The sequence below is a fragment of the Melanotaenia boesemani genome, chromosome 17 (genome assembly GCF_017639745.1).
Source record: "Melanotaenia boesemani isolate fMelBoe1 chromosome 17, fMelBoe1.pri, whole genome shotgun sequence".
Lineage (NCBI taxonomy): Eukaryota > Metazoa > Chordata > Actinopteri > Atheriniformes > Melanotaeniidae > Melanotaenia > Melanotaenia boesemani.
The window spans coordinates 13,407,501-13,421,853 of record NC_055698.1 but is presented as its reverse complement, the minus strand read 5'-3'; the positions used below and the strand labels follow the sequence as shown (position 1 = coordinate 13,421,853).

The 14,353-nt window shown below is 38.6% G+C and overlaps 1 protein-coding gene across 2 annotated transcripts in view; it reads right to left on the bottom strand.

Moving 5' to 3' along the window:
- Positions 1-14,353, bottom strand: part of vps50 (VPS50 EARP/GARPII complex subunit) — a 96,113-nt gene that overhangs the window by 39,301 nt on the left and 42,459 nt on the right. For both annotated transcript variants that reach the window (XM_042012399.1, XM_042012400.1), the window contains exons 13-21: positions 13,089-13,221; positions 8,748-8,839; positions 8,514-8,608; positions 6,406-6,504; positions 5,100-5,190; positions 4,145-4,330; positions 3,108-3,226; positions 1,722-1,828; positions 563-684 (exon numbers count right to left, since the gene is read on the bottom strand). In XM_042012399.1, coding sequence (XP_041868333.1) covers positions 563-684; positions 1,722-1,828; positions 3,108-3,226; positions 4,145-4,330; positions 5,100-5,190; positions 6,406-6,504; positions 8,514-8,608; positions 8,748-8,839; positions 13,089-13,221 — 1,044 coding nt within the window. The remainder of the gene's footprint in view (positions 1-562; positions 685-1,721; positions 1,829-3,107; positions 3,227-4,144; positions 4,331-5,099; positions 5,191-6,405; positions 6,505-8,513; positions 8,609-8,747; positions 8,840-13,088; positions 13,222-14,353) is intronic.

The window sequence follows — 14,353 nt, the reverse complement described above, 5'->3', positions numbered from 1 at the left end:
GGACTTCGCCATATGGACACCTCAAATTCCCTTACACATTTGCAAACCTTAAGATGTTAAATGTCAGTGCAGGTGTCACTCATTTAGAGGAGACGACAGTTATATTTGTCAGGCATATATCACAAAACAATAGCTTCACTAATGACTGCCTCTATCATTACTGTTTTATTAGCTCTAATAGAAAGTTTATTCTGTGTTTCAGCCAGTTGAATTCCCAGTTTAACATTGTTACACCGTGTCTCAGGTCAGAGCTCAGGGATTTTCTCCTGGATAAAACATCTTTATATAAGCCAGATGGTAAGCTCTGGATCATTATGTTGCTGGCAGATTCATCTTTGTTACTTTAATAATCATATAATGAATTTCTTTAAGTTTTCAAAAATCTCCTACTGCTATAAAAAAGAAAGGGGGGGAAAAAAAAAAACAGCCTGGGTCTTGACAGAGGGTTAGACTTCCTCAGTCAAACGGTCAAAAAAAAGAACAAAATAGGTCCAAGTTCTAATAAGATTTTCATGGATCAAGTCATTTGAACCTCACATAAAGCATGTTTTAAATATTGTACCATGTCATTGCGTCCAAAGAAGGTGTATACTGCATAAAGGTAGTAGTCGAAGAGCTGCGAAACACAGTGGATGACGTCAAAGGCGATCGGCTTCAGAATATTCATCATCTGCATGTACTTTCCTGTACGTGGAGAAACAAACAACAACAGTTACCAAACTGTGCGTTCCCCATCAATTTCTAAACTGCAATGTTGGATTGTAGGTGGTATTGTTTCAGTTTCTATGCTTGTTTCCTTAAAGCCGGCATCAGTTAAATAACTTTGTTCTGAAGTTCATCTTTTCATACACATAAATGAGTTAAACTGAAGTAAGTTAATTATAGTAGCCTCACATCCTTTCTGGGTGAACTTAAGCAGGAGCATGTTGCATTTGCATACAAATAGCAAGGATTTAATTTAGCAGGAAGGTAATAAAAGCTATATATACAGAGATACAGGGGTGTAACAAGGTTACCATTGATTCAGAACTGATGAAGAGAAAAAAAAACTCAATCTTGCAGGCTGTGCCACTGAAACAGAACTTTTTTCATCACACTCTGATTTTTTACACCTTTTCTCCCAAATTTTGTACCAAGAGCTAAATCGAACTCCATCACAATCCTGCAGGGAGTAAATTAGGAGGGAAAGATGGAACCAAACATTGGTGTTCTCTTGATTTAACTTTACTTACAGTGTAAAATAAGACAAAAAGAAGATACAAAACCATTTTTTTTACCCTCTATGTACAGGAAGAAAACAAGAAACATTTTCACTGAAAACTACACCAATCAAAAGTCTCAGCTCTACGACCACGACACAGGAAAGATGAGCATCTAATCTGATTCTGATTTGCCCATGAAAATCATATTTTGAAGGCCACGTCACCTAAGGGTACATTTTTAATCAATGAGGGGTCTGAATGTCCTAAAAAGCCACGTCACAGAGACATGTAAGCACCTCTGGAAATGGAAGGCCAGAGCTCAGGGCAAAGGCTAACCATTATTAGTGTGGCTCAGTCACACAGACACAGAGCCTGCCAATCGTAATGATTTGCTTAATTGATGAATAAATTGAAATCTCAGTAGGCCAGAAGGGACGTGCACTGCAGCCAACTCTGTGCTCCTCTGGAGGAGAGGTTATTCAGAGAGTATGTGCGTGTACGTGTGCACACAAGCCCTACCGACAAGGCGGATGACGTTGAGGGTGGTGTTGGTAAGTATTGGTGCATTGGTCTTATTAAGATTGTAGTCCGACTTCTTCTTGCTTCTCATGGTCTCTCGTGGAACACTGGAACACGTGGGGGGAGGCAGTGTAAGAGAAATCAAGGAAACACACAAATACATGTTAACATCACTAACCCCCTTAGACCACTTAGAGTGGGTCTAAGTCTTCTAATTGATCAATCAGAAGCTATTACACATGTCAGGAGACACAGATGGAACCCAGTGGTGAGGGCTCTGAACCAGTGATCCCTGACAGAGCTCATTGAGGTGTATTAGCCAGCAGTCATTCAATAACCTATTTTATTTCTGGATGTGACTATGCCACCCACTCAATAATTAACTATTAGTAATCCCTGTGACTAACAATGGGAAACGAGCATTTTAGTGACTATGAGTCGGGTTAGTCGGGTTAACATGAATGGGATTTGAAGCAGGAAATGTAGTAACTGTAAGAGTAATTATATCAAGCATGACAGACCTGTAAAGTAGCAGGCGATGAGCATAAATGCCATGTTTCAATTAATAACACATTAAACATTACATGACAGGAAATTCTCATTAGAACAATGCTTCCGTAATAAGAAGCAGCTGAATAATTAAATTCTTCCTTCCTGTGCAAATCCAGCATAAAATATAAGGTCAGTTTACAAATGCATGCACACATCCACAAAAAAGTCAACAAATCAAGAAAACTGGTCTAAATGAAAAGTTTAACTCCACCAGGCTGCATGGTGGAAAGCACCACTTTTATGCAGTTATTTATCAATTGACACAATTCAAGACCTAAATAATTACAGCAGTAATGTGCTGAGATGGTGTTGCTTGCATAAATTATAGGTCGCTTAGAACTTAAACACATCCTGATGATAAAGAAGGCAAAACAAAAAAAACATCCTAAATAAACTGCCTCTTTTAAATGATAATTAGTGCTTAATACAAAAGGGTGAGAGAAGCACACAGCTGCCTTCAACATCAATAAATAGTGACTAATCATTCAATGGTCACCAATCACGTAGGTGGTGGAAGAAAAGAAAGAATTTTTCATACCGAAACAAAAAAGATTTCTAAGTGCCTACTGCCTGCAAAGCAGGGTCATGCAGAGGTGAGCTAAAATTAATGTTGCTAAAGGCATGAAAACTGACTTAATGCAGGATTTCACACACTTAGAAAACAGCCTTCAGAGAGAGATTCAAAGACAGATTCCTTTACAGTGATTGGAGTCTGAGTAATGCGAGTTGTCACTTTTGGGAAAATATGTAAATGTTCCTGATGACTCATCGCCTGACCTGTGTGACATCCCCTGACCTGTGTAGCACACTCTGACAGCTTGACTTGGAACTGACCTCTTTAGAGGGGCGTCACCTGTCTGCTCATCTACATAGTCCTGCTTGAGCTCCTCAGGGACATCGCTGTCGCTGTCATAGTCCTGATACACGCTCTTCTCCAGTTCGTCTGACTCATACTGGAGAAGTGAGAGAAGAGACGAATTAAATGGACCTTGTGGAGACAATGTCAGTGCAAACAAGACATACAGTAGAGATTATGTTTAACTTAGCCATAAAGGTTGAAAAGCAGAAAGTGCATTTACCTGTCAGAGGGGAGTTCAGATATATCTTCTCTGATATAAGACAATATTTTCTTTGTCCTTAACAGCATGCTTGGTAAATAATGTGTCATATTGGATTGCAAGCTTTAAAGTTCAACAAACCAAGGGGTTATGTGAGCCTTATATGTTAGATACTGATATATTACTTCAGGTGCTGAACTTTTTCCAAAAGGAAAAAGGAGAAAGAACTGCATCCTTTGACAAGCGAACCTATAATGTTGCTGTAGTCATGGTTGAAGAAAAATGTGTGACATCCATAGCACTAAGCATCAAAAGCTCTGTGTATCTGGGGGATCCAAACAAAAAAACCTTGACAAAGACAAGTTTCTTCTTTTTGAAGAAGTAGGTACAGATAATTATGTACAGAGCAAAGTGGTTTAGAATTTGTGTTTCAAGTAAATAAAAAGATTTCTAAAAAAAAAAAAAAAAAAAAAGATAATTATACTGAAACCCACTCTAAAACTGCATACCGCTGGTTACAGCTCTAGTGATGGAAGGCTGAAGGCTGCTGTCAGCTGCTTAACAACTCATAGTGATCATCTCCTAAATAAGCCGTCTTTAATTTACTTGTGTGGTATTTTATCTCAGCATGCTTGCTTGTTAATGTGGCATACTGCACATATGAAAGTAGGTGCATATGTCTGGTTAAAATGAATAACATGGCAAAACCATCACCCCAGATTTGCACATAAAATTAAAGATAATGAAGAAAAAAAAAAAGATGGAAATGGTTGACTTTTTCTTTTCTTGCAGGTGTTATTTCTCAACACTTACCCCATTAGATGCAAGCACATCCTCAGTCTCTTCTTCCTTTTGCTCAATGTGCATCTCAAAGGGGTTCCCCTCCTGAAGGTACTGCTGGAACAGCAAAAGCTCCTCCTGGGCCGGAGTGGAGGAGGAAACAGCCTGTCTGCTTGGTGAAACGGACGGAGAGCAGCACTGGCCCAAGAACTTAAACTCCTGGATGAGAAAGGGTGGGGCACAGATGAGAGACAGATACTACCTGTGAATTTTGACTCCTAAAAAAAGCCAATGTTTAAAAAAAAAGCAACTAGAGCTAGATAGAAAATTATAGAGAAAGGTCCTGAAAACATCTATAAACAAGACAATGTGGTCGGTTATACCAAAAAATACATTTGCGCTAAAGCAAAGGTGCAAGTGCCTGCTGATATGGCACCCTGTTCGCTTAAATCACTGAAAGTAAAATACAAGTTTAAACATTTTATAAAGTAAACCAAGTTATTTAATAAAGTGATGCCATTTGAAAAAAACTTCTCATGGTTGTTGACTTTTTATGAGGATTCTTTGATTTTTTTTGCTGCAAGATAAGGAAGAAAAGCAATCTTAGAAATCTTGGATTGTTTTGAATTCTTTTTCCATCAATCATTTCTATTTCCACATGAAGCAAATTATATTTTTTTATAAAAGTGTAGGCTTGAGACATCCATACTTGGGCCACATGAGGCTGTGATATTCAAGGTTTTGTTTTTAACTCTTGCCAATGAGCATTGGGAAATAAAATCCTCTAATGTACATCCCACAAGGGAGACCGGTCGTTTGATCTTCATCTGGGCTTTATAGTGTGCAGTGAAGATGCACACAAACATGCACAGTTAATTCAGCACACGCCATTGAGTTTCACATCCTTTTGCAAATTTCACAGTGGTGGGGTGTGCGATGAGTGACAGTGTGGGAAAATGATGCGTTCTGTGATGTGTTTCTCACTCACATGGAGCTGGGCAATGTTAAAATTAGACTTGACTGGACACAGTTCCCACGTCTCGTTTTCTAGAAACATCCTCAGCTCTTCCAGCCGTGCCCTGAGGGGTTTTGCCAAAGAGAAAAAGGAAAACGGCACAAAATAGAGGGGGGAAAAATGTCAGAGAAAATTAATAAAATAAAAAGTATCTGCCCCTTAATTTGCTAACTTAATTTATTCAAGCAGCTCTGAAAAGCCCTCTGATTACATAAATAAATAAATCAAGCAAAGATCAGTGATGCTCAGCAAACAGGAAGAGGGATGTGAGTTGTCTGTGCAAGTTTGAATGTGCTCTCAGATCAGAAATGACAACCTGCCACACACCTGCCAGGTTAAGGTCTTTCTGTGTGAAATGTCAGTGCTGACTTCAAATACTGCAGAATCCCCTTTTTTGTCTTAAAGGTGTTAGAAATATGAGGGGAGGCAGAACACGGAGCACAGGGTGGTTTACTGAAATATATTCCCAAAATATCTTACTCTGATATATTGCCCAATTTTATTGCATAAAAGGACAATGATACTTAAAATAAGAGCGAATTAATTCTGAAAACAGCAGCAATTACAATGGTGCTGCACTTGTCTATTTACTGTGTATATGCTTAAAGTGTTTAAACCTTAATGACATCATTCTGTACATTTGGCATCCTCAAGCCAACAAAATACACCCGCTGATGACTGAGTACATTACTGCAGGCAGCTGATGAACAAATACAGCTAAAATTCACTGATGGGTAACTTCCTGGCCAGGCTGGACTTCACACTGCAGGAGGCATCCTCACAGCAGTGTAGACGGATCTGTCATGTGTTGCTATGGTTCCTCCTCCTCTCTCTGGGTCACTCACCTATCACAGCTACTAGTTCTATTTCACACTAAGATCACTTCCATCTCATAGCCTCCAGCCCAAACTTATCATCAATCACATCTTTGTGCTATTTTGTGTTACAAAAATGAGTCATTAGCAAAAGCCTTATATTTGGGATTGTTTTTTTTTCTGATGATGTGCTGCTGTTTGTGTCGGAGAATAAATATTTATGAGGTTGGAAGGGGTGGTGGGGGTCTGTTATGTAATCAAGATGGAAATATGCTATCTTTTCAGTGAGAGTTGCCATGTAATTACAAGACTGCTCCAAACAGGGCTGTGTCAGAAATAAAGGGTGTTAGAGGTAGCCAGTGGTTGTTAAATTGTGTAAAAGTGCATAAATTTAATCTACGACGAACTGATAACAGCTTCTCTGATTTTCACATGATCGGACTAAAGCAACTGGCGAGTCATACCTGTGATAGTTTTTAAAGTAGTTAACACTCTGGCGTTTGATAGACTCCTGCAGGACCTCTGACTTACTGCCACAGAACTCCTCGCCAACCTGCATTAACCTGAAAGAAAAAAGAACAAGTGATAAGAAAAACACAAGCATTGGGAAGAGATGAAGTCATGAGATGAGTACAGAGACAAATACAGAAGGATTTAAGAGCTGAAACTAGGAAGAGAGGCTAATAGATCTAAATCTGTTAGATCTGCGCAGAGCAGAGCCACTTTTTGCAGAGCATGCTGCCTTGAAAACAATTTTATCAGTTACAGTGGATGTTAAATCTCTGTCATGAGATAAACAATCTGATGGAGAATGCATTTAGAGGATACACTATAAAGAGAATAAGTAGACATAAATCAGCACCACTGAAGCCTCTTTTTGTGGTTTGATATTAAGTTTGCACGGACACACTAATGCAACCAATGCGAGCTAGGACTTGTGTACTAAAACTCATTCTTTGTTTTACACATTTAATTATTTTAAGACTTTACAGCAAAAATGCAACTTTCACTGTTAACATGAGGCATGTTCTTCTGAATAAAACTCAAACTGCGTTGTAGTTTTCCAGTCAAAATTGTATAAATCACATCTGACAACAGCTGCTTCAATGCTTTAATTGCACAAGACAGAAAAAAAAGCATAGAAATAACAAAAGCAGCCCCGCAGGTTCAAAGCCTCTGGAGGATTACTGCTGGGTGTGTGTTTGTCTGACAGACAGCAGAGCCAGCGGGGGCAGACAGCAACGATGTAAATGTACTTATCCTTGTAACTGTAACTCACCATGCACAAAAGACAAAAAAGACAGATAATATTCACAGTGATGTTGGAGAAGAGACCAAACAGTTCTGCCTGACTCACATATTGTACAACCAATTATTATGTTTCATTTATTTTTAGCTATTCTTAATTTGTATTTTAAAGTCGATCTTTTTAAGTAATTTTAACACAAAGAATATTTTTCAAAGAAAATAAAAGTCACACACTAATATTTAGTTGGACCGCCTTTAGCTTTGATTACATCAGTATTCTCTGTGGCATTGTTTCAATGAGCTTCTGCAACATCACAAGATTTATTTTCATCCAGTGTTGCATTCATTTTTCACCAAGATCTTGTATTGATGACGATTGCTCATTCGGTATATTTCAGGTATCAGCTGACCTCATTCTTTGACCTGCCCAACTGCAGCAACCCCAGATCATAGACTGCCCCCACAGGCTTGTATAGTAGGCTATAGGCATCACTTCATCTGCCTCTCTTCTTACCCTGGTGCACCCATCACTCTGGAACAGGGTGATGTGCACATAAGTCTGGTTACAATGCTCCCTAGCAAAATGAAGCCTTTCTTTTTTTAGCTTCACTGATTAGTGTTTGTCTTTTGGCTGCATGGCTGTTCAGTCCCAATCCCTTGAGTTCCCTTCACATTGTGAGTGTGGAAATGTTCTTACTTTCACTATTAAACATAGCCCTCATTTTTCTTCAATTTGATTCAACCCAACATTCAAGTGATTACCAATCATGATCAATCAGGATTTTTTTCTGACCACATTCTTTCCTCGAAGACGATGGTTCCCCACTATACTTCCAGTTTTTAAAATGGGCTGAACAGTTCCTAACCCAATTTTAGTAGTTACCTCTGCAATCTCCTTACACGTTTTCTCTGCTTGGTGCCTGCCAATGATTTGAAACTTCTTAAACCAACTTACATCTTTTCCACGACCATGGAATGTGTCTTTCCACATGGTTGTTTAAGAAATAAGAAAGAATAAAATGGAGTCTATTAATTTAAATGAAACTGGAGCATCAAATCATTGTAGTAAAGCAGAATTTAGTTAGTATGTTGTAAAGCAAGCTTAATTTTTCCAGCTCTAAATGCGCTCTAAAATTAATCTAATACGTTTCAAATGGAGGTGTATGTTTAAGTGTGAGTACTGACAGAGAGACACTGCATACTAAAAACCCTGTAGTTCAACCTGATAAATATGACGCAAGAAAAAACTGACAGCAATGGCAAGACCATGAAGACTAATTAGCACAGAGGAGAATGAGCCAGCTGGACTGATCCTGAGGTGTACCTGCTGATGACATCCAGTACCATTATGAAATCATCATATTTAAAGTTTGACATGTCTGTTCCCAGGATGTAGGCCTTCACTTTCAACTGGACATCCTGTGGAGAGAGATAAAAAAGGCGATTTGTGGTGGGAGAAATGTAAGTGGAGTGGAAACCTGAAAGAAGACAGGCCTAAATGAGTTGAGAAGAGATTTACTCCAGAAAACAGGAGGACAGAAAAGTTCTCCCCACAAACCTGCCAGATCCGAGTCAGTCCATGCTCAAGTTTCTTCTTTACATAGCTACGGTCCACCATCAACTCATCAGACTCTGCTGTTGCAGCATCATCTACAAGTAATCCAAAAATAAAGAAGACAAACAAAATTCACAGACTGAGGATTGGCTTTCTTCAAATAAGATTAAGTTAGCTGCTGCTGGATTATCACTGAAGATTTGAAGAAATTAACCATTTTAAATTAACATTTAAACAGAGTTAACAGCAGACTGAATCAGTATCCAGTTACATTATGCTTGATGGGAGAAATCTTTTGATAACGCTGCAGACAAAGATCTCCCAGAGGTGCATTAGAATATGAATGCTGAAATGTATTTGATCTGACGATCTAGCACATTAGCGAAGTCGAAAGTCCTTCAGCGTGAGCTGATGAGTCAGCTGAGAACAGCTGTCATCACGGATGCCAGTCAGCATCTGACAAGAGGGAAGGTCATGTGCTCCCAAAAGAGATGAAAGACTGACAGCAGCTTAGAGTCCAACAGGACAATGCTGATTGACTGTTAAACAAGGTTTTGGGGTACTGTTCACTGTCAGACATGATCCCCTCTCATATGTGTGTGTTTTGTTTCACTCTACCAGTTCAGATAGACTAGCATGCAGCGCAGTGTTAAAGCAACATCAATACTTCCTTTTAGTTGAAAATTGCTTCAATAAATCTCAAACTGTTTGCTCTGGATGAAATGGATTTTTTTTAAAAAGCCAGCAGCAGCGAGCCTGTAAGTCAACAAGCAGGCAATCCTTTGTTAAATGACACTGCTGCATTTTATGAGGATGGAGGGGGGTGTTTTTTAGTTTTCCTGTTCATTAGAAATGTCCATTCTACTCACAGAAAATCTGGTATTTAACATCTGTCCACTGCCAACATAAAAATGACATTTCTTTTCATTCTTTGTTAATTTGCCCTGTATTAAACTAATACAATGATCTCCCTCAGACTAAAATGTAAGAAATCACAGAGCAAATAAGTCCATCATGTAGATAGTTTAAAGCTTGCGATTGTGTCAAACTGTTAGTCTTTAAACATGACTCAAATTATCTTTTTAAACCTTTCATTTTATTCTTTTATAGTACTGATATATATTCTGGCTAAAACCTTTACTGTTACCTAAAGCGGTTAATAATTACTTTTGTCACTAGACAAGCAGGACTATTTTTGGTGGACAAGGAGATGAAGCAGCACTTTTATAGTGGCAGAGCAAATTTAAATTCTGCCATGCAAGAATGCCTCTGCATCTAACTACCAACTGATATACTGACAGTCAAACTTTTAAATCTAATCTCGTATTTATAAAGAACTGCGTCATTCACTAAAGTAACGCCAGGCTTGGAAGGTATCGTGAGATGGCAACTTGACACATAGAACTTTAATTTAATGAGCATAATGTTGGCACTGGGAGTCGGGGGTGAGAGGAACAGTGAGCAAAAAAAAAGAAATTGGGAAGGAAAAAGTAAAACTGAGGCTGAGAAAGAAAAATATGAGACAAAGACTGACTTTAATTGTCTGACTGATTTACACAACTTAAAAAAAAGTGCTATTATTGCTGCAATATGTGGTGACCACCAATTATAAATTAGAGGACTTTTATTTACAAAAAATTATTTGTAAATAATTCTTTGCTCAATTTATGTGTTGTGGTATCACAAAAAGTTTAGGAGCAGCAAAGTATTTTTCACACTGTAAAACACGGTTTCAAACTGTGGCTAGATGAAAACATGCCCCATAAAATGGTTAACATAAAAACGTGAATCTTTTTATTGCAGTATTATCATTCAATCCGTCTTCTTTTCTTCCAGTTTTCGGAAGAAGAAAATCCTAATAACTTCACAGCGCTCTGCATTTGTCAGTACAATTTTTCCACTGTTGACCCAGTGAGAGTTTTACAACCTCATCAGGTTACCTTAAAAGTCTTGCTACTGTGAGAGGATGTAGGGATAAATATTAGCAAAAGCCACACCATGCCAGCCCATAGGTGGTAACCAGTGTTTGACCTTTAGAGGCCCAGTGGGTAACAGATCTTGGTTATTCAAATCGAAAACCACCACAGCAGTTTAGCTCATATGACTCATGTAATACAAACCTGCACAAAATAAATAAATAAATAAATAAATCTATCAATAATTTGCTTAAAAAAAAGTCAAAATGTGGATTTGATATTATTATTATTAAGTTAGATTCTATTGATCTGATGGGTTAAAGCGAATATCCAACTGGATATCCTCTGGATGTGTGGGAACAATCCCAATCCACAGAGACCCACCCCCACAACCCACAGGACCCAAAGGATTTGCTGTCAACGGTCTAGTGCCAGACTTCAGACAAAGCATCCGGACATCCCTAGTCCATGCCCCAAAGTGAAGGAAACTATCACTACATGAGGCAGGTGGTTTTAAATTTGTGGCTGTTTTGTGTACATTTTTCTCTAACATGAATCAGCAGGTTGGTCAAATTGATCATTTAATTAGGTAATTAGATGACAGCAAGCTTTCTCATAGTTTGTTTTCTTTTAACACAGATTAGCACTAAATGTTACCACTCAACATTCGCGAGGTATAACTAACACAGCAGGCATCTCTCTTGTTGTTAACAGAATGTTAAAAAAGGTACAAACTGTTCATTTTCTTTTATACAATCAGACACGGTCCTAAATAAGTGGCTATAAATGGGTCAGACAACTGTTACTACTGATAAAACATGACAGAATGTAAAAAATCTATTTTGTCAAGTACTGGAGGATGAACATGACCCATAAAAGTTCCTGAAACAATTTTTTCTGTCCACAACATACATTAGATCAAGGGACCAGAGTCCAAAGTGCAATCTGCAGCTCTTTGTTGTCTCAGTGTGTGGAAAGGTGCAGCATCCATCCTTCCACTGCCTAGAGTGATATACTTATTTGGGGCTGACTACTGGGGCACTGATGGCCTCTTGTGAGAAACGGGTGTCAATGTCACAACAAAACACTCTTTCATAAGTGTGACAAAGCTCATACAATAAGTTACAACTCTAAAGGAGTCCACCAATTCCTCTTACACACACAAGGATAACAAAAAAAAAGGTGTAAACCATAATAAAGCCCTAGTCAAGGTCACCTTTATCCTGAGGACAGAGGTGACAGACAATGAGCTGGTGAGATGATAGATGTGCCTCATAAGAGCTAATATAGTGTGTGTCCTCTCCCCCTCTGAGGGCGATGGCATCTAATGAAGGATTTGAGAACAAAGAACATCATCATCCATTCAGGACATCCTTTGTGCCCTCACTCATATGCTTAATGAACATGCACAGTGTGGGAAATGGAAATGAGCTCTCACCATAGCTGATATCACTGGTCTCCATTTACCTGTAAAACCTGACAATATATTTGTGCTAAAGGGTGAAAACTGCTATCCACCAAAATGCCTGTTACTCTGAACAGACATTCAGCTTCTGGTAGAGGCTGCTGCCCACCCATAAAGTATACAGTGCCCTGACAACAAAGCTTTCGAAGGCTGATGTTTTCACATCTGACTGCCTCTTGACTGAAGCTGTGTGCAGTCATCTTTCTGCCCTTGGTAAGTTGTATCTTGAGGGTAACTATGCTAAGTTTCCACAAGACAGTTACATACAATAAAAAAAACACATAAAATCAACAAAAAAAAGTTGTGTATTTTCTAAGATAAAATGCCATTTTTGGATACAGATCCAACTGAGACACAAAACTAATGGATAACTGCACCATACAAATGTAAACATACACTGCATGTCTTTAACAGTGTAGTCAAACGTGGTTATGCTGCTGGCTCTGTCAATGACAATGACACTGAGTAAAGACAATATAAATTCTTAATATATGCCAGTTCATGTGAATTTTTTACAGTTTCAAATGTACCTTTATATAAGATATAACATTGTTAAAACTTACTCTCTGTGGAAATCAAAGGGTAAGCTGGCACCTCCATGTGTGTGTGAATAAAAAAAAAACAATTTTCATAGTCTTCGTAAATTCATACTGGGACTGTTTCCACTACTAAATAGACAAATAGACAAGTGAAAAAGATGTTTTTATATGTGAAGAATAAAAAATAAAGGAGAGTTTAAAGCAATGAATGTGAGCTTGCAGCAAACTTTTGGTGACACTGTGAGGAAAAGTCTAAAAAAAAACACAAGGTCATGTCTGCATCTTTTCTTTCTTAGTCTGTAATCACACGAAGATGATTACAGAAGCTTCTACAAAGAATTGCTGACAAACTGTGGTGAGTGCAAACCTGGCTGTAAGGTGTCAATTCTAAGGTCAGATGATTAAACGGTGGGCAAGCACTTACTTTGTGTAGATGTGCTCTCCTGTTTGTCATGCTCCTCGTGCCACTGCATGGTGCGATGGTAGCTCAGCATCACCTCCCACAGTGCCTTGCAGAGGTCCGTCAGGCAGGGAATGTAGCTGTCGAGGGTGATGTGCTGCCAAAAGACAAGAAAACAAAAGTAAATCAAATTTTCTAGCAAAACGTGGACTTATCTTTGTCACACACCTGTGTCAGACATGGGGTGAAGTGTTAGAACACAGCTGTTTTGTTTAAAGAAAGAAAAAAAAGCCTGGGAAGATTTTTTTTATTATTATTTTTGCCAATTCCTCTGTAAACAACAGCTTTGTCTCTTAGATGTATGACGTTTCCTCACATGAACTGCTCACCTCCGGTCCCTCCACAACATTTCTGATGGATACGGAACTGGACTTGGAAAAGGGAATTCTTCGAGGATTCTCTAGCAGAACATTTTGAGGAGTTAAAGCGGTGGATCTTGCTACATGACCCACTTCCTTGTGAGTTTCATTTCAGGGCAAAAATGCCCTGAATTATTTCACTTCTAATACACAATTCATTGCTTCATCAATGATGACAAACAGTCCTGGCTCAGATGCGGGAAAATGGGGCAAATACCATCATGTGTCACAGATGGGAAAGCAACACGTTTCCAAACAAGTTCTATTCTGGTCTCATCTGTCTGCAAATAATTGTTCAACAGCCTCTTGACTTGTGGTGCTTGGTGCAGACTGGCAGTGATGTTTTATTTTAGAGAAGAGCTCTGCCATGCACACCCTTGTTGTTCATTAGGGAACATTAACATTAACCAATCTGCCTGGAAGTTACTCTGGCTTGCTCTGTGCCCTCACAGAGTATTATGAATCTTGCTTTTGGAGCGTTGGCCGAATGCTCCTCTGGAAGGTAACAAACGGAATGACTGCAGAGACCAAGCTCTTCAAAAATGGATTTGTAACCTTTGCCAGCAGCAGGAATTATGATTCCCTCACACACGTGGTTGTTAACTTACTGACTGCAAGCACCTAATTTGATTTTTTACCTTAAAATAAATTACTAATCCTGGAGGTTTACAGACAAAATACAATATTGAATCAGTTTCCCTGATTAAATAGACCAGTTTGGGTCTCACATAAGATTCGATAATCTTTCAGGCACACTTTAAACCATCACTGTAATGATTTCTACACATTACTGGGCAGCAGATTGAGTATCAAGTTGCAATTTACAACTAATAAAAAAATAGAATAATAGCTTTCTTCATAGTATATAAA